General features: G+C 43.3%; 2 protein-coding genes across 2 annotated transcripts in view; both read right to left on the bottom strand.

The window, feature by feature from the left end:
• Window positions 1-1,512: 1,512 nt before the first annotated feature.
• Window positions 1,513-19,702, bottom strand: coch (coagulation factor C homolog, cochlin (Limulus polyphemus)). Its single transcript, XM_061886424.1, has 16 exons — window positions 19,677-19,702; window positions 19,521-19,576; window positions 19,420-19,449; window positions 15,255-15,287; window positions 14,998-15,169; window positions 14,782-14,915; window positions 12,090-12,173; window positions 11,858-11,917; window positions 11,581-11,728; window positions 8,101-8,204; window positions 2,672-2,898; window positions 2,502-2,616; window positions 2,289-2,432; window positions 2,069-2,225; window positions 1,895-1,989; window positions 1,513-1,830 (listed from the first exon to the last, which is right to left on the bottom strand). The coding sequence occupies exons 1-16, from the start codon at window positions 19,685-19,687 to the stop codon at window positions 1,658-1,660; spliced, it is 1,743 nt and encodes a 580-aa protein (XP_061742408.1). The 5' UTR covers window positions 19,688-19,702; the 3' UTR covers window positions 1,513-1,657.
• A 475-nt stretch (window positions 19,703-20,177) lies between these two features.
• The window catches only part of scfd1 (sec1 family domain containing 1), a 34,861-nt gene continuing 30,903 nt past the window's right edge, over window positions 20,178-24,135 (bottom strand). The window contains exons 20-25 of the mRNA XM_061886423.1: window positions 22,880-22,933; window positions 22,708-22,760; window positions 22,597-22,630; window positions 22,465-22,530; window positions 22,317-22,385; window positions 20,178-20,287 (exon numbers count right to left, since the gene is read on the bottom strand). Of these exons, the coding sequence (XP_061742407.1) occupies window positions 20,264-20,287; window positions 22,317-22,385; window positions 22,465-22,530; window positions 22,597-22,630; window positions 22,708-22,760; window positions 22,880-22,933 (300 nt within the window). The 3' untranslated portion in view covers window positions 20,178-20,263. The remainder of the gene's footprint in view (window positions 20,288-22,316; window positions 22,386-22,464; window positions 22,531-22,596; window positions 22,631-22,707; window positions 22,761-22,879; window positions 22,934-24,135) is intronic.

Raw genomic sequence — 24,135 nt, 5'->3', positions numbered from 1 at the left:
GTTAGGGCAAAATAAAAGCACTTCCGGTTTCCGGCTTTAATTCTTTATGGTAATTATGTCTAATGACGTATATTGTTTTCAAACATTGTCTTGGTTTCAAACATTGTCTTGGTTTTAAAACATTGTCTTGGTTTTAGTCTTGGTTTTCAAACATTGTCTTGGTTTTAGTCTTGGTTTTCAAACATTGGCTTGGTTTTAGTCTTGGTTTTCAAAATTGTCTTGGTTTTAGTCTTGGTTTTCAAACATTGTCTTGGTTTTAGTCTTGGTTTTCAAACATTGGCTTGGTTTTAGTCTTGGTTTTCAAACATTGTCTTGGTTTTAGTCTTGGTTTTCAAACATTGTCTTGGTTTTAGTCTTGGTTTTCAAACATTGGCTTGGTTTTAGTCTTGGTTTTCAAACATTGTCTTGGTTTTAGTCTTGGTTTTCAAACATTGGCTTGGTTTAAGTCTTGGTTTCAAACATTGTCTTGGTTTAGGTCTTAGTTTCAAACATTGTCTTGGTTTAATTTAAGTCTTGGTTTTCAAACATTGTCTTGGTTTTCAAACATTGTCTTGGTTTAAGTCTTGGTTTCCAACATCGTCTTGATTTTAGTCTTGGTTTTCAAACATTGTCTTGGTTTTCAAACATTTGTCTTGGTTTAAGTCTTGGTTTTCATACATTGTCTTGGTTTAAGTCTTGGTTTCAAACATTGTCTTGGTTTTAGTTTTAGTTTTCAAACATTGTCTTGTTTTAAGTCTTGGTTTTCAAACATTGTCTTGGGTTAGGTCTTGGTTTCAAACGTTGTCTTGGTTTTAGTCTTGGTTTTCAAACATTGTCTTGGTTTAAGTCTTGGTTTCAAATGTTGTCTTGGTTTTAGTTTTAGTTTTCAAACATTGTCTTGTTTTAAGTCTTGGTTTTCAAACATTGTCTTGGGTTAGGTCTTGGTTTCAAACGTTGTCTTGGTTTAAGTCTTGGTTTCAAATGTTGTCTTGGTTTTAGTCCGGTTTTCAAACATTGTCTTGGTTTTAGTCTTGGTTTTCAAACATTGTCTTGGTTTAAGTCTTTGGTTTCAAACGTTGTCTTGGCTTCAGTCTTGATTTTCAAACAATGTCTTGGTTTAAGTCTTGGTCTTCGGAAATTGTCTTGGTTTTCAAACATTGTCTTGGTTTAAGTATGATTAGTATTAAACAACAACTAAGTCTTGGCTTTAGTAGGATTAGACACACCTTGAAAACTCTGACTGTACTTTTTATTACTATCGCTTAATAAGCCACCTTTGATCATCCATCCATCCATTTTCTACCGCTAGTCCCTTTTGGGGTCACCAGGGGGTGCTTTTCAAAATAATTGAAGTTGGAGTTTACAGTAATACTCCGTAGAGTCCTGTGTTTCCAGAGTGTCATTGAAGGCCTCACACTGTGTGGTAAGTCCGACCAAACTATCAAAGGTAGTATGTCGGTTAGTGGCTTACCTTAGTAGTTTTGTTTGACCTGCACTTCAGACACCGGGGGGCGCCAGAGACATGCGGGCAGACAGGTTGTAAAAAAAAGTTTATTGGATACAAACAAATAAATATGAAGAGAGACATGGATGCGGGCATGTCTGTTTGTACACGGGCTACATAGATACGTGTGTGTGTGTGTGTGTGTGTGTGTGTGTGTGTGTGTGTGTGTGTGTTTCAGTTTTTCACGCCAAAGTCCTGACAGATCCCTCGGACCACAGGATCCACCAACTCGGCCAACCCGGTGAACTCTCTGGTGAAGAAGGTGTGGCTTTCTTTGGGCTCCGACGCCATGGACTTCAGGTCATCCAGGGGCGCCCAGGCCACGCCCACCGAGTACATGGTGATGCCTGGGCAGGGGGGCGGGTCACAGGTCAGAGGGACGTGGGAGTGACAGCACGGGCGGACACACACCTTGATTCTGGGCGGAGAGAGCCGGCACGCCCACGTTGTCGTACGACTGGCCGTCGGTCACCACGATGAGGAAGTTGCGTCCTCTTCCGGTGGGCCTAGCACAGGAGACGTGACGGCGTCAGGAAGGCGCTAACGGGGGATGGGAGGGTGAGCCGGCAGGTGGTGCCGGCGTACCTGAACAAGTTCTGGGCGGCGTAGGTGATGGCGCTTCCTGTGGCCGTGCCGCCGCTCATGTAGGGGATCCTCCTCAAGGCACCCAGGACGCCGTCTCTGCTGGCGTGCTCCCACATGCCGAACTCCAGACGCTGGTCGTACGTGAACTGCACCGCGCCTGCGCACCGATCAATCAATCAGTCCATCAATCGGACTCTTTGGTCACTCCCTGAGCGCTCACCGACATGAGCGCCGACGTCCGAGACGTCAAACTTGGTGGCGATGGCCGCCAGGAAGTCCAAGACCAGACGGAAGTTTGGGTCTCCGATGCTGGACGAGCCGTCGATCAGGAAGCCGATGTTGACCGAATTAAAACATGTCCGACCTGGAAGACAGGAAAGGCCTCAGTGGCCGCCGGCGGTGGCGTGCTGACGGCGTGTTGGTGGCGTCGTACTGCAGAGAAGGTGGTCCAGCGAGCAGAGTCTCTGCGCGAGAGGTTTGACGTGTTTGGTGGTGCTGAACCAGCTGGTCATGTGGTGGTTGAAGAAGCCGTTGTTCTTGCACACCGCCTGCACCACACACCATGTGACCATGTGACCCAAGAGAAGCAAACACCACGCTGACCTTTTTGGCGAAGTCGTAGTCGGGCACCATGGCCACCTCGTCGGGGGCGGGCTTGGCGACGGACACCAGGAAGACGTTGATTCCCGACTCTCGGGCCAACGTGGCCGCCCGCTCCAGGTCGTCAGAGGGCCAGCCGTCAATCAACACCAGCATCACACGAGGGTGGCCCCGCCTCCCGCCACTCTCCTGGGCGAACAACGTCTGAGTCGCATGCATGATGGCCTTACCTGAGGACACAACACACCTTTAACGTGGGGATTCTAAGCGTGTACCTGTGTGGTATGTCCTCCCAGGTGTGTGTAAGACCTCCAAAACCTGTATATGCCTTCTCGTGGCCAGACATGGTAACTGGTACCTTGCGGTCCCAGGCTAAGTTGGACGGGATCTCAGAACAATGGACCTTAAGAGACTTGGCATTCAGGCCCACCAGTGTGTGGAATTGCCCTAAAGCCCGTCGCCCACTGCCCCAGCTATATGTAAAGTCCCGGACCAGGCGAAAGAGGGTGGCTGTATTAGCACCACCGGAAGGGAGATGTACCTTGCGGTCCCAGGCTAAGTTGGACGGGATCTCAGAACAATGGACCTTAGAGACTTGGCATTCAGGCCCACCAGTGTGTGGAATTGCCCTAAAGCCCATTGACCACTTCCCCAGCTATATGTAAAGTCCCCAATGGGGGACCAGGCGAAAGAGGGTGGCTGTATTAGCACCAGGGAGATGTACCTTGCGGTCCCAGGCTCAGTTGAACGGGATCTCAGAACAATGGACCTTAGAGACTTGGCATTCAGGCCCACCAGTGTGTGGAATTGCCCTAAAGCCCGTCGCCCACTGCCCCAGCTATATGTGAAGCCCCCAATGGGGGACCCGGCGAAAGAGGGTGGCTGTATTAGCACCACCGGAAGGGAGATGTACCTTGCGGTCCCAGGCTAAGTTGGACGGGATCTCGGAACAATGGACCTTAGAGACTTGGCTTTCAGGCCCACCAGTGTGTGGAATTGCCCTGAAGCTCATTGACCACTTCCCCAGCTATATGTAAAGTCCCCAATGGGGGACCAGGCGAAAGAGGGTGGCTGTATTAGCACCGCCGGAAGGGAGATGTACCTTGCGGTCCCAGGCTAAGTTGGACGGGATCTCAGAACAATGGACCTTAGAGACTTGGCATTCAGGCCCACCAGTGTGTGGAATTGCCCTAAAGCCCATTGACCACTTCCCCAGCTATATGTAAAGTCCCCAATGGGGGACCAGGCGAAAGAGGGTGGCTGTATTAGCACCAGGGAGATGTACCTTGCGGTCCCAGGCTCAGTTGAACGGGATCTCAGAACAATGGACCTTAGAGACTTGGCATTCAGGCCCACCAGTGTGTGGAATTGCCCTAAAGCCCGTCGCCCACTTCCCCAGCTATATGTAAAGTCCCGGACCAGGCGAAAGAGGGTGGCTGTATTAGCACCGCCGGAAGGGAGATGTACCTTGCGGTCCCAGGCTAAGTTGGACGGGATCTCAGAACAATGGACCTTAGAGACTTGGCATTCAGGCCCACCAGTGTGTGGAATTGCCCTGAAGCTCATTGACCACTGCCCCAGCTATATGTAAAGTCCCGGACCAGGCGAAAGAGGGTGGCTGTATTAGCACCACCGGAAGGGAGATGTACCTTGCGGTCCCAGGCTAAGTTGGACGGGATCTCGGAACAATGGACCTTAGAGACTTGGACTCCAGGCCCACCAGTGTGTGGAATTGCCCTAAAGCCCATTGACCACTTCCCCAGCTATATGTCAAGTCCCCAATGGGGGACCAGGCGAAAGAGGGTGGCTGTATTAGCACCAGGGAGATGTACCTTGCAGTCCCAGGCTCAGTTGAACGGGATCTCAGAACAATGGACCTTAGAGACTTGGCATTCAGGCCCACCAGTGTGTGGAATTGCCCTAAAACCCGTCGCCCACTGCCCCAGCTATATGTGAAACCCCCAATGGGGGACCCGGCGAAAGAGGGTGGCTGTATTAGCACCGCCGGAAGGGAGATGTACCTTGCGGTCCCAGGCTAAGTTGGACGGGATCTCAGAACAATGGACCTTAGAGACTTGGCATTCAGGCCCACCAGTGTGTGGAATTGCCCTGAAGCCCGTCGCCCACTGCCCCAGCTATATGTAAAGTCCCCAATGGGGGACCCGGCGAAAGAGGGTGGCTGTATTAGCACCGCCGGAAGGGAGATGTACCTTGCTGTCCCAGGCTAAGTTGGACGGGATCTCAGAACAATGGACCTTAGAGACTTGGCATTCAGGCCCACCAGTGTGTGGAATTGCCCTAAAGCCCGTTGACCACTGCCCCAGCTATATGTAAAACCCCCGATGGGGGACCCGGCAAAAGAGGGTTGCTGTATTAGCACTGCCGGAAGGGAGATGTACCTGGCGGTCCTCCAAGAGACTGGAGCGCCGGCAGCGTATAATTAGAAACTGTGGCCAACATGTGACTAACATATTAAAATCCGAAAAAGCATGTAATTTGAAATTAGCATCGTGGAATCTGAGAACCTTCTGGACTCCCCAGGTAACGGTGACGGAACAGAGCAAAGGACAGTACGGGTCTGAACTAAGACCGTATAACCTGGACATTGCCAGACCAGAATCCTGGATGAAGGATCTTTGAGTGAGGAAGGAATGGGCTACGCTTTGTTCTGGTGACCCCCCGCAGAGTATTGTATGTCCAACTACACTGTGGACTGCGCCTGGCATATGGGCCAAAAAAGAGGTAGAAAGATCATCTGAAGACTTTGGTCAAAGACGTTGACGTACCCACTGCTGATCAAGACCCTCTAAAGGCCAAAAAAGAGGTAGAAGGATCAGCTGAAGACTTTGGTCAAAGACTTTGACGTACCAACTGCTGATCAAGACCCTCTAAAGGCCAAAAAAGAGGTAGAAGGATCAGCTGAAGACTTTGGTCAGAGACCTTGACGTACGTACCACTGCTGATCAAGACCCTCTGGAGGCCAAAAAAGAGGTAGAAGGATCAGCTGAAGACTTTGGTCAGAGACCTTGACGTACCCACTGCTGATCAAGACCCTATGGAGGCCAAAAAAGAGGTAGAAGCATCAGCTGAAGACTTTGGTCAAAGACGTTGACGTACCTGCTGCTGATCAAGACCCTCTAAAGGCCAAAAAAGAGGTAGAAGGATCAGCTGAAGACTTTGGTCAGAGACCTTGACGTACCCACTGCTGATCAAGACCCTATGGAGGCCAAAAAAGAGGTAGAAGCATCAGCTGAAGACTTTGGTCAAAGACGTTGACGTACCCACTGCTGATCAAGACCCTCGAAAGGCCAAAAAAGAGGTAGAAGGATCAGCTGAAGACTTTGGTCAAAGACTTTGACGTACCCACTGCTGATCAAGACCCTCTAAAGGCCAAAAAAGAGGTAGAAGGATCAGCTGAAGACTTTGGTCAGAGACCTTGATGTACCCACTGCTGATCAAGACCCTATGGAGGCCAAAAAAGAGGTAGAAGGATCAGCTGAAGACTTTGGTCAAAGACCTTGACGTACCCACTGCTGATCAAGACCCTCTAAAGGCCAAAAAAGAGGTAGAAGGATCAGCTGAAGACTTTGGTCAGAGACCTTGACGTACGTACCACTGCTGATCAAGACCCTCTGGAGGCCAAAAAAGAGGTAGAAGGATCAGCTGAAGACTTTGGTCAAAGACGTTGACGTACCCACTGCTGATCAAGACCCTCTAAAGGCCAAAAAAGAGGTAGAAGGATCAGCTGAAGACTTTGGTCAAAGACTTTGACGTACCAACTGCTGATCAAGACCCTATGGAGGCCAAAAAAGAGGTAAAAGCATCAGCTGAAGACTTTGGTCAAATATGTTGACGTACCTGCTACTGATCAAGACTCTCTGGAGGCAAAATGGTTGTAACGGGACTGACCGGCTGGAAAAGGAGTGGACGGACAGGAACAGCAGCATATTGGAAGAAACACACCCAGAGATCATGAGGTTCTGACCAAAAGGACAAGATCACGGGTACAAGCGGCCGAAATGAACTTCCTCCGTCGGGTGGCGGAGCTCTCCCTTAGACATAGGGTGAGAATCTCTGTCATCCGGGAGGAGCTCAAAATAAAGCCGCTGCTCCTCCACGTGGAGAGGAGCCAGATGAGGTTGGAACTTGGAAAAACCTTGGAAGGGACCGCAGATGTAGGGCCTGCCTCCTTGGGTGACTGGTGCAATGGATGCCGTTCAGGGCACGTCCGACTGGTAGGATGCCCAGAAGGAAACCCAGGACAGGTTGGGGGGACTATGGCCCCCCCTGGCCTGGGAACGCCTTGCGATCTCCCAGGGGCATTTGAGCCAAATACATTTAGACCAAGTACTCGGGGAGAAAGAAGTCTAGCGTGAAGAAGATGGATGGATTGATGGACACCCAGCGATGCCAGGACCAGGACCAGGACCAGGACCACAACAACCGACACATGTCCAACCTGCAATAAAGTATGTCTCCAGGATTGGACTCTACAGCCTTAAGAGAGTCCACCGTTACACAAGTGGACATCGTCATCGGATTTGATGAACAACCATGAAGAAAGTGCCTAGAGGCGGTATGTCCTCCCAGGTGAGTGTACCTGTGTTGGTATGTCCATGCAGGTGAGTGTACCTGTGTTGGTATGTCCATGCAGGTGAGTGTACCTGTGTTGGTATGTCCATGCAGGTGAGTGTACCTGTGTTGGTATGTCCATGCAGGTGAGTGTACCTGTGTTGGTATGTCCATGCAGGTGAGTGTACCTGTGTTGGTATGTCCATGCAGGTGAGTGTACCTGTGTTGGTATGTCCATGCAGGTGAGTGTACCTGTGTTGGTATGTCCTCCCAGGTGAGTGTACCTGTGTTGGTATTTCCATGCAGGTGAGTGTACCTGTGTTGGTATGTCCTCCCAGGTGAGTGTACCTGTGTTGGTATGTCCATGCAGGTGAGTGTACCTGTGTTGGTATGTCCATGCAGGTGAGTGTACCTGTGTTGGTATGTCCATGCAGGTGAGTGTACCTGTGTTGGTATGTCCATGCAGGTGAGTGTACCTGTGTTGGTATGTCCATGCAGGTGAGTGTACCTGTGTTGGTATGTCCATGCAGGTGAGTGTACCTGTGTTGGTATGTCCATGCAGGTGAGTGTACCTGTGTTGGTATGTCCATGCAGGTGAGTGTACCTGTGTTGGTATGTCCTCCCAGGTGAGTGTACCTGTGTTGGTATGTCCATGCAGGTGAGTGTACCTGTGTTGGTATGTCCATGCAGGTGAGTGTACCTGTGTTGGTATGTCCATGCAGGTGAGTGTACCTGTGTTGGTATGTCCATGCAGGTGAGTGTACCTGTGTTGGTATGTCCATGCAGGTGAGTGTACCTGTGTTGGTATGTCCATGCAGGTGAGTGTACCTGTGTTGGTATGTCCATGCAGGTGAGTGTACCTGTGTTGGTATGTCCTCCCAGGTGAGTCAGCTCTTTGATGGCAAACTGAAGATCTTTGCTGTTTGTGTAGTTAGTCAGCAGGAATTCTGTTCTTGGAACATCACTACACACACACACACACACACACACACACACACACACACACACACACACACACACACACACACACACACCCCAAATTAAACATAATGCATTGTTAATTGTGCGTCCCACTAATGTGTATGTTTATTATGTGTGTATAATGTGTTTGTGTGCGTTCAATGTGTGTGTGTGTGTGTGTGTGAGCATTAAAAGTGGGTGTGTTACATGTGTACGGTAAATTTGTATGGGTTGAATATTTGTGTTAGATAAAGGTGTGTGTGTGTTAAATGTGTGTGTGTTAAGCGTGTGTGTGCATTAAATGTGTGTGTTTGTTGTGTGTGTTAAATGTGTGTGTGTTAAGTGAGTGCGTGTGTGTTAACTGTGTGTGGGTTATGCGTGTGTTAAGTGTCTGAGTGTGTGTGATAACTGTGTTGTGTGTTTAATAAACATGTGTGTGTGTTAAATGTGTATGTGTGTGTGCATTAAATGTCTGTGTGTGTCAAATGTGTGTGTGTGTGTGTTAAAAGGTGTGTGTGTGATAAATGTGTGTGTGTGATAAATGTGTGTGTATGCATTAAATGTGTGTGTGTGATAAATGTGTGTGTATGCATTAAATGTGTGTCTGTGATAAATGTGTGTGTGAATGTTTAATGTGTGTGTGTCAAAAGTGTATGTGTGTTATATATGTTATAAATGTGCATGTGTCTTTGATATGTTTGTGTGTGTTAAGTGTGTGTGTGTGTTAAATATGTGTGTGTAAGTGTGTTTGTGTCAACTGTGTGTTTCATAAATGTGTGTGTGTTAAATATGTGTTATGTGTGTGTAAGTGTGTTTGTGTCAACTGTGTGTTTCATAAATGTGTGTGTGTTAAATGTGTGCGTGTGTTAAATGTGCGTGTGTTTAATGTGTTTTTTGTGTGTTAAGTGTGTGTGTGTGTGTTAAATATGTGTTATGTGTGTGTAAGTGTGTTTGTGTCAACTGTGTGTTTCATAAATGTGTGTGTGTTAAATGTGTGCGTGTGTTAAATGTGCGTGTGTTTAATGTGTTTTTTGTGTGTTAAGTGTGTGTGTGTGTGTTAAATATGTGTTGTGTGTGTGTGTGTGTGTTTGTGTCAACTGTGTGTTTCATAAATGTGTGCGTGTGTTTAATGTGTTTTTTGTGTTAAGTGTGTGTGTGTGTGTCAAATATGTGTTATGTGTGTGTAAGTGTGTTTGTGTCAACTGTGTGATTCATAAATGTGTGCGTGTGTTAAATGTGCGTGTGTTTAATGTGTTTGTGTGTGTTAAGTGTGTGTGTGTGTGTGTGTTAAATATGTGTTATGTGGGTGTGTGTGTGTTTGTGTCAACTGTGTGTTTTATAAATGCGTGTGTGTTAAATGTGTATGTGTGTTAAATGCGTGTGTGTGTTAAGCGTGTGTGCGTTAAATGTGTGCATAGGTTAAATGTGTGTGTGTGCATGTTAAGTGTGTGTGTGTAATAAATGTGTGTGTTTGTTGTGTGTGTGTTAAATGGGTGTGTGTTAAGCGAGTGTGTGTGTTAAATGTGTGTGTGTTATGCATGTGTTTGATAAACGTGTGTGTGTGTTAAATGTGTAAGTGTGTGTGCATTAAATGTCTGTGTGTGTGTGTGTGTGTGTGTGAGACCTGGTCTGCACGAGGCCAACATGTAGTCCAGCAGGTCCAAGTGTGTGTGTGTGTGTGTGTGTGTGTGTGTGTGTGTGTGTTAAATGCGTGTGTGTTAAGCTAGTGTGTGTGTTAAATGTGTGTGTGTTATGTATGTGTTTGATAAACGTGTGTGTGTGTGTTAAATGTGTAAGTGTGTGTGCATTAAATGTCTGTGTGTGTGTGTGTGTGTGAGACCTGGTCTGCACGAGGCCAACATGTAGTCCAGCAGGTCCAAGTGTGTGTGTGTGTGTGTGTGTGTGTGTGTGTGTGTGTGTGTGTGTTTGTTGTGTGTGTGTTAAATGCCTGTGTGTTAAAGGTGTGTGTGTTAAATGTGTGTGTGTTATGTATGTGTTTGATAAACGTGTGTGTGTGTTAAATGTGTAAGTGTGTGTGCATTAAATGTCTGTGTGTGTGTGTGTGTGTGTGTGTGTGAGAACTGGTCTGCACGAGGCCCACATGTAGTCCAGCAGGTCCAAGTGTGTGTGTGTGTGTGTGTGTGTGTGTGTGTGTGACCTGGTCTGCACGAGGCCCACATGTGGTCCAGCAGGTCCAAGTGTGTGTGTGTGTGTGTGAGAACTGGTCTGCACGAGGCCCACATGTAGTCCAGCAGGTCCAAGTGTGTGTGTGTGTGTGTGTGTGTGTGTGTGTGTGTGTGTGTGACCTGGTCTGCACGAGGCCCACATGTGGTCCAGCAGGTCCAAGTGTGTGTGTGTGTGTGTGTGTGTGAGACCTGGTCTGCACGAGGCCCACATGTAGTCCAGCAGGTCCAAGTGTGTGTGTGTGTGTGTGTGTGTGTGTGTGTGTGTGTGAGACCTGGTCTGCACGAGGCCCACATGTGTGTGTTAAGTGTGTGTGTGTGTGTGTGTGTGTGTGTGTGTGTGTGTGTGTGTGTGTGTGTGTGTGTGTGTGTGAGACCTGGTCTGCACGAGGCCCACATGTAGTCCAGCAGGTCCAAGTGTGTGTGTGTGTGTGTGTGTGTGTGTGTGTGTGTGAGACCTGGTCTGCACGAGGCCCACATGTGTGTGTTAAGTGTGTGTGTGTGTGTGTGTGTGAGACCTGGTCTGCACGAGGCCCACATGTGGTCCAGCAGGTCCAAGTGTGTGTGTGTGTGTGAGACCTGGTCTGCACGAGGCCCACATGTGGTCCAGCAGGTCCAAGTGTGTGTGTGTGTGTGTGTGTGTGTGTGTGAGACCTGGTCTGCACGAGGCCCACATGTGTGTGTTAAGTGTGTGTGTGTGTGTGTGTGTGTGTGTGTGTGTGTGTGTGAGACCTGGTCTGCACGAGGCCCACATGTGTGTGTTAAGTGTGTGTGTGTGTGTGTGTGTGTGTGTGTGTGTGTGTGTGTGTGTGTGTGTGTGTGTGTGTGTGTGTGTGAGACCTGGTCTGCACGAGGCCCACATGTGGTCCAGCAGGTCCAAGTGTGTGTGTGTGTGTGTGTGTGTGTGAGACCTGGTCTGCACGAGGCCCACATGTGGTCCAGCAGGTCCAAGTGTGTGTGTGTGTGTGTGTGTGTGTGAGAGACCTGGTCTGCACGAGGCCCACATGTGGTCCAGCAGGTCCAAGTGTGTGTGTGTGTGTGTGTGTGTGTGTGAGACCTGGTCTGCACGAGGCCCACATGTGGTCCAGCAGGTCCAAGTGTGTGTGTGTGTGTGTGTGTGAGAGACCTGGTCTGCACGAGGCCCACATGTGGTCCAGCAGGTCCAAGTGTGTGTGTGTGTGTGTGTGTGTGAGAGACCTGGTCTGCACGAGGCCAACATGTGGTCCAGCAGGTCCAACTTTCAACATGGCTGCAAGTTTGCTGACAAACTTTTTCTGGAGGTTGAAACGTCGCTGACCGATGTTGGTGCTGCTGTCTACCACCATGCACATGTCCACCTGGCACTCTGCGCACACACACACATACACACACACACACACACACACACACACACACACACATACACACACAGTTGTTTTAAAGAGGTCATGTGACCAAACATGATTGTTAACAATGAACACACACACACACACACCTTTATTTCCTCCTCCAACAACTTTCTTTACTGACAACTTCTTCAACGCCTTCTTGGCTGCTGCAAACACACACACACACACACACACACACACACACACACACACACACACACACACACACACACACACACACACACACACACACACACACACACACACACACACACACACACAGTGATGTATAGTTTGAGGTGAAGAAAGAAGAGAAGAAACAGAAAAGGCGATGATGACCTGGCAGTTTGGTGGCAGCAGCAGCGTTGGTGTCACTGATGATGTGTTGAAGCGTGATGACGTCGGAAGGCTGCTGGACATGCTCTGACACAAAGCAAACATGGGAAAAACATGTGAAAAACACATGAACAACACGTGAACATGTTAACTAACATGTTACCAACATGTGAACATGTTAACTAACATGTTACCAACATGTGAACATGTTAACTAACATGTTACCAACATGTGAACATGTTAACTAACATGTGAACATGTTAACTAACATGTTACCAACATGTGACCAACATGTGAAACAACGTGTGACCAACATGTGAAAGAACATGTGACCAACATGTGAAAGAACATGTGACCAACATGTGAAAAAACATGTGACCAACATATGAAAGAACATGTGACCAACAAGTGAAATAACGTGTGACCAACATGTGAAAGAACATGTGACCAACATGTGAAAGAACATGTGACCAACATGTGAACATGTGACCAACATGTGAACATGTGACCAACATGTGAAAGAACATGTGACCAACATGTGAAAGAACATGTGACCAACATGTGAACATGTGACCAACATGTGACCAACATGTGAAAGAACATGTGACCAACATGTGAAAGAACATGTGACCAACATGTGAAAGAACATGTGACCAACATGTGGAAGAACATGTGACCAACATGTGAAAGAACATGTGACCAACATGTGGAAGAACATGTGACCAACATGTGAAAGAACACGTAAACAACACATGAACATGTTAACTAACATGTGACCAACATGTGAAAGAACATGTGACCAACATGTGAAAGAACATGTGACCAACATGTGAACATGTGACCAACATGTGAAAGAACATGTGACCAACATGTGGAAGAACATGTGACCAACATGTGAAAGAACATGTGACCAACATGTGGAAGAACATGTGACCAACATGTGAAAGAACACGTAAACAACACATGAACGTTAACTAACATGTGAAAGAACACATAAACAACACATGAACATGTTAACTAACATGTGACCAACATGTGAAAGAACATGTGACCAACATGTGAAAGAACATGTGACCAACATGTGAAAGAACATGTGACCAACATGTGAAATAACATGTGACCAACATGTGAAAGAACATGTGACCAACATGCGAAAGAACATGTGACCAACATGCGAAAGAACATGTGACCAACATGTGAAAGAACACGTGACCAACATGTGAAATAACACGTGACCAACATGTGAAATAACACGTGACCAACATGTGAAATAACATGTGACCAACATGTGAAATAACATGTGACCAACATGTGAAAGAACATGTGACCAACATGTGAAAGAACATGTGAACAACATGTGAAAGAACATGTGAACAACATGTGAAAGAACATGTGAACAACATGTGAAAGAACACGTAAACAACACATGAACATGTTAACTAACATGTGACCAACATGTGAAAGAACATGTGACCAACATGTGAAAGAACATGTGACCAACATGTGGAAGAACATGTGACCAACATGTGAAAGAACATGTGACCAACATGTGAAAGAACACGTAAACAACACATGAACATGTTAACTAACATGTGACCAACATGTGAAAGAACATGTGACCAACATGTGAAAGAACATGTGACCAACATGTGAAAGAAAACATGTGACCAACATGTGGAAGAACATGAGACCAACATGTGGAAGAACATGTGACCAACATGTGAAAGAACATGTGACCAACATGTGGAAGAACATGTGACCAACATGTGAAAGAACACGTAAACAACACATGAACATGTTAACTAACATGTGAAAGAACACGTAAACAACACATGAACATGTTAACTAACATGTGACCAACATGTGAAAGAACACGTAAACAACACATGAACATGTTAACTAACATGTGAAAGAACACGTAAACAACACATGAACATGTTAACTAACATGTGACCAACATGTGAAAGAACATGTGACCAACATGTGAAAGAACATGTGACCAACATGTGAAAGAACATGTGACCAACATGTGGAAGAACATGTGACCAACATGTGAAAGAACATGTGACCAACATGTGGAAGAACATGTGACCAACATGTGAAAGAACACGTAAACAACACATGAACATGTTAACTAACATGTGAAAGAACACGTAAACAACACATGAACATGTTAACTAACATGTGAAAGAACACGTAAACAACACATGAACATGTTAACTAACATGTGACCAACATGTGAAAGAACATGTGACCAACATGTGAACATGTGACCAACATGTGACCAACATGTGACTAACATGTGACCAACATGTGAAAGAACATGTGACCAACATGTGGAAGAACATGTGACCAACATGTGAAAGAACACGTAAACAACACATGAACATGTTAACTAACATGTGAAAGAACACGTAAACAACACATGAACATGTTAACTAACATGTGACCAACATGTGAAAGAACATGTGACCAACATGTGAACATGTGACCAACATGTGACCAACATGTGACTAACATGTGACCAACATGTGAAAGAACATGTGACCAACATGTGAACATGTGACTAACATGTGACCAACATGTGAAAGAACATGTGACCAACATGTGAAAGAACATGTGACCAACATGTGATCAACATGTGACCAACAGGTGGTCTGTCAGGTGTAGCAAGAAGGCGTGACCTCTGACCTACCGCTGACCCTGAAGGAGGAGCTCCATCGGGACAAGGCCTGTGATTGGATGCCGTTGGCGTAGGAGCGGGTGTAGGGCTGTCGCCCAGGCAACCTCTCCACCTTGACCACGCCCCCCGACACGCCCACGGCACCGCTGCACACACACACACAAAGAATGTGACCTGGTGGCACAGGAAGTGAGCAGATGCTGCCCCCAAGGTCAGAGGTCAGGTCACCTGTGCAACGCGGCGGCGCAGAGGGATGAGATGGTGGCGTAGACGTGCGTTCCAAAGACGGACAGCCTGCGCTGGCCGCAGTGTGGCGGGCATCGCACCAGCGTGGCGTCCTGCGCCAGGTCGGCCACCCGGGTCTCGCAGGTCAGTGATTGTGGTGTTGGTGGTGTTGTTGCTAGGTGACCGGGAGGAGAAGAAGAAACTGGTCGTCATGGAAACAGCCAATGGCAATAGTGTTGTTGGCACAGGTAGACACACACCTGAGCAACACGACCACACCAGCAGGTACGCTCCTGAACACACACACACACACACACACACACACACACACACACACACACACACACACACACACACACACACACACACACACACACACACACACACACACACACACACACACCTGCTCAGCTAGCACAATGCAACACAACACAATAGAATACAACACAGTAAAATAAAACACAATAGAATATATCACACCATACAATACAGCACAATAGAACACAATACAACACACCACAGTACAATACAAAACAACACACCATACAACACATTACAATAGAAAACAATAGAACACACCATACAACACAGTGCAATAAAGCACAATAGAATATATCACACCATACAATGCAGCACAATGGAACACAATACAACACACCAGAGTACAATAGAATACAACACAACACAGTACAATAAAACACAATAGAATACAGCACACCATATAACACAGTAGAATGTAATGCAACACAGCACACCCTACAACACAGTACACTAGAATACAATACAACACAGTAGAATAGAACACAATACAGCACACCATACAACACAGTACAATAAAACACAAAAGAATACATCACACCATACAACACAACACACCATACAACGCAGTGAAATAGAACACAATACAACACACCACATAATGCAGTACAATAGAATACACAATACACAGTAGAATACAATACAACACAATACACAATAAAATGCAATAGATCACATTACACGATAAAACACAATACAACATACTATACAACACAGTACAATAGAACACAATAGAATACAACACATCATAAAACACAGTTAAATAGAATACAACACAATACATTATAAAATACAATAGATCACACTACACGATAGAATACGATGGAACACAACACAGTGCAACACAATATAATACGATACAACAACACAATAGATTATGGATGGAATACAACACTGTACAACATAATAGATTGGGATGGAATAGGATAAAATAGACGACAAAACAATAGAATAGGATACAACACAGTGCAATAGATTAGGATAGAATAGAACACCATAAAACAATAGAATGGGGTAGAACAACAATACACAATGAATACAATAGCATACAACACAATGAAATAGGACAGAACACAGCACAATAGAACACACACAATATTACAATGGAACCCAACATAACATAATAAATTACAACACAATAGGTCACAATAGAACACACACTACAACAATATGGAAGACAACCCAACAAAATACAATACAAAACAATACAATACATCACTAGGAACACTATGATAGACTATAAATGTATACAGTAGAACACAATAGAACACAATAGAAAAGAGTAGAATTGAAAACTATACACTAAGAAATATACATCAATAAAGTACACTACAAGAAGATACTGTATAAGGCAGTCCAACAGAAACCTATAGGGTAGAACACAATAAAATAGAACACTACCGAAAATAACAGAAGGCAGGAGAATAGAAAACTATACAGTAAAACACAAAAGAATATATAACACTAGGAACAGGACACAATCAGTATAAGGCAGCAGAATAGGAAACTATACAGTAGAACACAATAGAATAGAACACAAAGATCCCTATAGGACACAGTGTTAAGGCAGTAGAACAGAAAACTATACATTAGAACACAATAGAATTGAACACTGAAGAACATACTAGGACACAACACAAGAGAGTAGAACAGAAGACTATATAGTAGAGCACAATATAATCCAATAGAACAGAACACTAAAGACAACTATAGGACACAATAGAGGAAGACAGGGAATAGAAAACTAAACAGTACAACACAATAGAACATTACATAGCACAATTGAAGAAGGCAGTAGAATAGAACACTATACAGTAGAACACAAAGATCCCTACAGGACACCGTCTTAAGGCAGTAGAACAGAAAACTATACAATAGAACAAAATAATATAGAACACAACGCTCTCTATAGGACTCATTCTTAAGGTAGTAGAACAGAAAACTATACAGTAGAACACAATAGAATAGAAAACTACAGTACACATTATAAGCAGTAGAACAGAAAACTATACAGTAGAACACAATAGCATAGAACACTACAGGACACAGCCTTACGACAGTAGAACAGAAAACTATACAGTAGAACACAATAGAACAGAACACAAATATCCCCTATAAGACACATTCTTAATGCAGTAGAACACAAGAGAATAGAACACTACAGGACACAGTCTTAAGGCAGTAGAACAGAAAACTATACAGTAGACCACAATAGAATAGAAAACAAAGATCACTATCATACACAGTCTTAAGGCAGTAGAACAGAAAACTATGCAGTAGAACACAATTGAATAGAACACTACAGGACACATTATAAGGCAGTAGAACAGTATACTATACAGTAGAACACAATAGAATAGAACACTACAGGACACCATCTTAAGGCAGTAGAACAGAAAATTATACAGTAGAACTTAGTAGAATAGAACACTACAGGACATAGTCTTAAGGCAGTAGAACAGAAAACTATGCAGTAGAACACCATAGAATAGAACACAAAAATCCCTATAGGACACATTCTTAAGGTAGTACAACACAAAACTGTACAGTAGAACATGATAGAATAGACCACTACAGGACACAGTCTTAAGGCAGTAGAACAGAAAACTATGCAAAAGAACACAATAGAATAGAACACAAAGATTCCTGTTATACACAATCTTAAGGCAGTAGAACAGTAAACTATACAGTAGAACACAATAGAATAGAACACTACAGGACACAAGGCAGTAGAACATAAAACTATAAATTAGAACACAAAGATCCCTATTGGACACAATCTTAAGGCAGTACAACAGAGCACTATGCAGTAGAACACAATAGAATAGAACACTACAGGACACAGTCTTAAGACAGTAGAACAGAAAATTATACAGTAGATCCCTACAGGAGACCGTCTAAAGGCAGTAGAACACAAAACTATACAGTAGAACACAATAGAATAGAACACTACAGGACACATTATAAGGCAGTAGAACAGTATACCATACAGTAGAACACAATAGAATAGGACACTACAGGACAGACTCTTAAGGCAGTAGAACAGAATACTATACAGTAGAACACAATATAACACTACAGAACACACTCTTAAGGCAGTAGAACAGTAAACTATACAGTAGAACACAATAGAATAGAACACTACAGGATACATTATAAGGCAGTAGAAAAGTAAACTATGCAGTAGAACACAATAGAATAGAACACAACAGGACAGACTCTAAAGGCAGTAGAACACAAAACTATACAGTAGAACACAATAGAATAGAACACCACAGGACACATTATAAGGCAGTAGAACAGTATACTATACAGTAGAACACAATAGAATAGGACACTACAGGACAGACTCTTAAGGCAGTAGAACAGAATACTATACAGCAGAACACAATAGAACACTACAGAACACACTCTTAAGGCAATAGAACAGTAAACTATACAGTAGGACACAATAGAATAGAACACTACAGGATACATTATAAGGCAGTAGAAAAGTAAACTATGCAGTAGAACACAATAGAATAGAACACAACAGGACAGACTCTAAAGGCAGTAGAACACAAAACTATACAGTAGAACACAATAGAATAGAACACTACAGGACACATTATAAGGCAGTAGAACAGTATACTATACAGTAGAACACAATAGAATAGGACACTACAGGACAGATTCTTAAGGCAGTAGAACAGAATACTATACAGTAGAACACAATAGAATAGGACACTACAGGACAGATTCTTAAGGCAGTAGAACAGAATACTATACAGTAGAACACAATAGAACACTACAGAACACACTCTTAAGGCAGTAGAACAGTAAACTATACAGTAGAACACAATAGAATAGAACACTACAGGATACATTATAAGGCAGTAGAAAAGTAAACTATGCAGTAGAACACAATAGAATAGAACACAACAGGACAGACTCTTAAGGCAGTAGAACAGAAAACTATACAGTAGAACACAATAGAATAGAACACAACAGGACAGACTTTTAAGGCAGTAGAACAGAAAACTATACAGTAGAACACAAATATCCCTATAGGTAGACTATAGAACACACTAGAAGGCAGTAGACACAATAGAAGAGAGTAGAACGCACCCGTGAGCAGCAGCAGACACATTTCTGCACCTGAAAGTAAACAAATGGTCAGAGTGGGCGGAGCCTACTATGCTAATGTCAGGAAGTCAGCTCCAACTCACCTTGGATAAGAAGAGGAGGATGAAGAAGATGAAGATGAAGAGCGGCTGACCGGAGCCTTTAAATAAGACACGCACACACACACCGTGTGGGCGGAGCCTCACCGGGAAAAGAGCAGGGGAACGCACCATTGGACACTTGTGTCCCCGCCCACTGACCTCATTTGCATGCCGCTTTCCAAAACTCCTGACCCGCTTTTTGAGGACAGGCTGTGGGCGGAGCTTGGCTGTGTCACCTGACCTGGCGGCAGGAATTCAGGCTGGCACCAAGCCACGCCCACACGGCGCCCGTCCTTATTGTTTTGGTCACTAAAAGGACTAAAAGTAGCTGAGCAAAAGTGACTAATGTGGCTCCGCCCACATTATTTCCCGTCTTCATCTGGGACTGAACGAACAAGAAGTGGGCGGGGCATCGCGGCATTAAAACAGCGTCTTGTTTGACGTGGGCTTTTTTTGGCGGCGTGGCGCGGCGGGGGTCATGTGACCTGCCTCGTTATCTCGGCGGCGGGGTGACCGGGTCACAACTACAGCGGGGGACACCGAGCGGGGATTAGCGAGCACGTGCCGGACGCTCACGTGGCCGCTGGACGCAGGCCCCGCCCACTGTAGTGCTTTTAGACGGGGAGGGGGCGTGGCTGAAGACACAAAAACAACAGGAAGTGAGTGCGCTGAGTCATTTTATTCACCTTGACAGTATACACAAAAGGACCGCCGTCACATGTTGGCGTTCTTCTTCAGGCTCCGCCTCACTTTTGGCCCAGCTGTGACAGCTGTCGACACACACACACACACACACACACACACACACACACACACACACACACACACACACACACACACACACACACTACGTTTAATGTCTCAATACCAATTAATTTTAGGTTGAAAATGACACAAAAAGGGCTATAATGCTAGCATAAAATGCTAGCATGTTAATGTTAGCATGACGACATCGGAGAAGATGGCGCCCAGTGTCGGAAACCGTGATTTTCAGATTTATACCGACAAAATGCTCGCATAAAACATAAGCATGTTAACGTAAAAAAAATGTTTAGGTTGAAAAACGTGCTAAAGTGTTATCATAAACCCTTAGCGTGCTAACGTGAGAACAGTTGGCATACTTGCAAGATGATTTTTAGATTGAAACGTGCTAAAATGTGAGCATAAAACTTTAGCGTGCTAACACCAACACGCTAACATGAAGACAGTTGGCATACTTGCAAGATGATGTTTAGATTGAAACGTGCTAAAATGTGAGCATAAAACCATAGCATGCTAACGTGAAGACAGTTGGCATACTAGCAAGATGATTTTTTTAGATTGAAACCTGCTAAAATGTGAGCATAAAACTTTAGCATGCTAACACCAACACGCTAACATGAAGACAGTTGGCATACTTGCAAGATGATTTTTAGGTTGAAACATGCTAAAAAATATGAGCATAAAACCTTAGCATGCTAATGTGAAGACAGTTGACATATTTGCAAGATGATTTTTAGATTGAAACGTGCTAAAATGTGAGGATATAACTTAAGCATGCTAACATCAACACGCTAACATGAAGACAGTTGGAATACTTGCAAGATGATTTTTAGATTGAAATGTGCTAAAATGTGAGCATAAAACTTAAGCATGCTAACACCAACACGCTAACGTGAAGACCTTTGGCATACTTGCAAGAGGCTTTTTAGGTTGAAACCTGCTAAAATGTGACCATAAAACTTTAGCATGCTAACACCAACACGCTAACATGAAGACAATTGGCATACTTGCAAGATGATTTTTAGATTGAAACCTGCTAAAATGTGAGCATAAAACCATAGCATGCTAACGTGAAGACAGTTGACATATTTGCAAGATGATTTTTAGATTGAAACCTGCTAAAATGTGAGCATAAAACTTAAGCATGCTAACACCAACACACTAACATGAAAACAGTTGGCATACTTGCAAGATGATTTTTAGATTAAAACCTGCTAAAATGTGAGCATAAAACTTTAGCATGCCAACACCAACACGCTAACATGAAGACAGTTGGCATACTAGCAAGATGATTTTTAGGTTTAAACGTGCTAAAATGTGAGCATAAAACTTTAGCATGCTAGCATGAAGACAGTTGGCATATTTGCAAGATGCTTTTTAGGTTGAAACGTGCTAAAAAATGTGAGCATAAAACCTTAGCATGCTAACACCAACACGATAACATGAAGACAATTGGCATACTTGCAAGATGATTTTTAGGTTGAAACGTGCTAAAATGTGAGCATAAAACTTTAGCATGCTAATATCAACACGCTAACATGAAGACAGTTGGCATACTAGCAAGATGATTTTTAGGTTGAAACCTGCTAAAAAATGTGAGCATAAAACCTTAGCATGCTAACATGAACACGCTAACGTGAAGACAGTTGGCATACTTGCAAGATGCTTTTTAGGTTGAAACGTGCTAAAATGTGAGCATAAAACTTAAGCATGCTAACATCAACACGCTAACATGAAGACAATTGGCATACTTGCAAGATGATTTTTAGATTGAAACCTGCTAAAATGTGAGCATAAAACTTTAGCATGCTAACACCAACACACTAACATGAAGACAGTTGGCATACTTGCAAGATGATTTTTAGGTTGAAACCTGCTAAAATGTGAGCATAAAACTTTAGCATGCTAACACCAACACACTAACATGAAAACAGTTGGCATACTTGCAAAGATATCAAAATGTGCGATTTTTAGGTAGCAAACGTGCTAAAGTGTTAGCATGAAAGGTGCTGAAGTGCTAAAGGACGACGAACTGACTTGTTTGATGAACTGAGCGGCATTGAAGAGTTCACTGCAGCCGTAAACGATCTTCTTGCCCTGTTTGGACTACACACACACACACACATATAGAGCAGTGTTAGCAGACGAGCAGGTGTGTGTGGGGGGGGGCTGGTGAAAGTCGTACTTTGGAGTAGTCAACTAGGTTCTGGTACTCGATGTAGTTCCCTCCTCCCACCACAAACACGATGGCCTGCAGGCAGAAGGTGTGAAACGTGCACACGATCCATAATCGATCATTAATCAATAATCAGCCGACCTCCTGGAACGGGTTCTTGTTTCTGGGAACGGAGCTGAGGAGGAGAAAAAGAGGCGGGGTCAGGTGAGGCGTCCCGCTGTGACATCACAGCGAGACAGGAAGCCGCCTCACCTCTCGCTGCCTCGCAGCATCTTGGGGTCGAAGTAGCGATAGTCGTCCGTTTCCTGGAAGAGGAGCCAGCGGGTCACATGACACGTGGACGTTAGCGGGCGGACAGGAAGTCACAGCGGGTCACATGACACGTGGACAGGAAGTCAGACAGGGCGTCTTTGTTCAAACTCACAGCGTGGGACTTCATCTCCATCAGGTTGTCCAGGGTCCGGGTGACAGGAAGGTTCTGGAAGTGGGGCAAAGGTCGTCATGAGAAGGAGGTCATGTGACTCCGAGAGGAGGAGGGTCATCGAATCAAACGCACCCACACTCAATGAAGAAAACTAATAAATACACATTTAAATATTTTTGTAATAATAGTATGTATCAAGTTAATTTAAAAAAAAAATGTCAATTCTAAAAATCAATTGCAAAATTAATAAAATATCCAAAAATATCAGACAAAATGATTTATATTGGAAAAAAAAACTATTATCAAACAAAAAAAATACATGCAATATAAAATGAAAATGATTAAAAACACTAAGACGAGGATACAATTAAATAAAATAATGTATACAATTACAACATAAATTAAAAAAAAGGATACATTTAATTAATATAAAATAAGGCAAATTAAATAAAAACTTTAAATCTAATTTAAAAAATATATAATTTTGATTGGGAAAAAAAAATCAATTACCAAAAAAATAAATAAAATACAAAAAAATTATTTCAATAAATAAAAATTACAAAATAAACACAAGCAATATTAAATAAAAAGTGATTGAAAATACTGAGATTAAGGTGAAATAAAATAAATAAAAAAAATATATAAATAAATGTATAAAATTACACAACGAATTAAAAAAACACAATTTTGAAGAACTCAAAATAATTGTATTCAAGAATGAATACAATTACAAAATAAAGAAAAATATTCAAAAATATCAAATAAAATCATTTTCATTGAAAAAAAAACAAACAGTTGCCAAACAATTAAATAAAATACGAAATATTTTCAATGAATAAAATAAAATAATAAACACATGCAGTCATAAATAAAAATGATTAAAAATACTGTATGAAATTAAACTTTAAAAAATAAATACATTTACAAAATAAATAAAATTTCAATTAAAATATTTTTGATTAAAGAAAAAACAATTACCACACAATTGAATAAAATAAAATGCAACTATTTCATTCAATAAAATAAAAAAAATTAACACATGCAATATTAAATGAAAATGATTACACATTAAATAAAATAAATAAACGCATAAAATTATAAAATAAATAAAAAACTAAATTTAGATAATTCAAAATAAAGTAAATTAAATACAAACTTTCAAGAATAAATACAACGACAATATAAAGAAAAATATCAAAAAATATCAAATAAAATCATTTTCATTGAAAAAAAAAAAGCAATTGCCAAACAATTAA

Source organism: Nerophis ophidion, linkage group LG24 (assembly GCF_033978795.1).
Source record: "Nerophis ophidion isolate RoL-2023_Sa linkage group LG24, RoL_Noph_v1.0, whole genome shotgun sequence".
NCBI lineage: Eukaryota > Metazoa > Chordata > Actinopteri > Syngnathiformes > Syngnathidae > Nerophis > Nerophis ophidion.
The sequence above is the reverse complement of the archived record's forward strand: the minus strand, read 5'-3'. Positions and strand labels throughout refer to the sequence as shown.

Coding starts and splice junctions, on each gene's coding strand:
- coch (XM_061886424.1), bottom strand. Junction 15,288..19,419: donor GTGTCTGCTGCTGCTCACGG/GTGCGTTCTACT, acceptor GTGTGTGTTCAG/GAGCGTACCTGCTGGTGTGG. Junction 1,831..1,894: donor TCTCTCCGCCCAGAATCAAG/GTGTGTGTCCGC, acceptor CCCCCTGCCCAG/GCATCACCATGTACTCGGTG.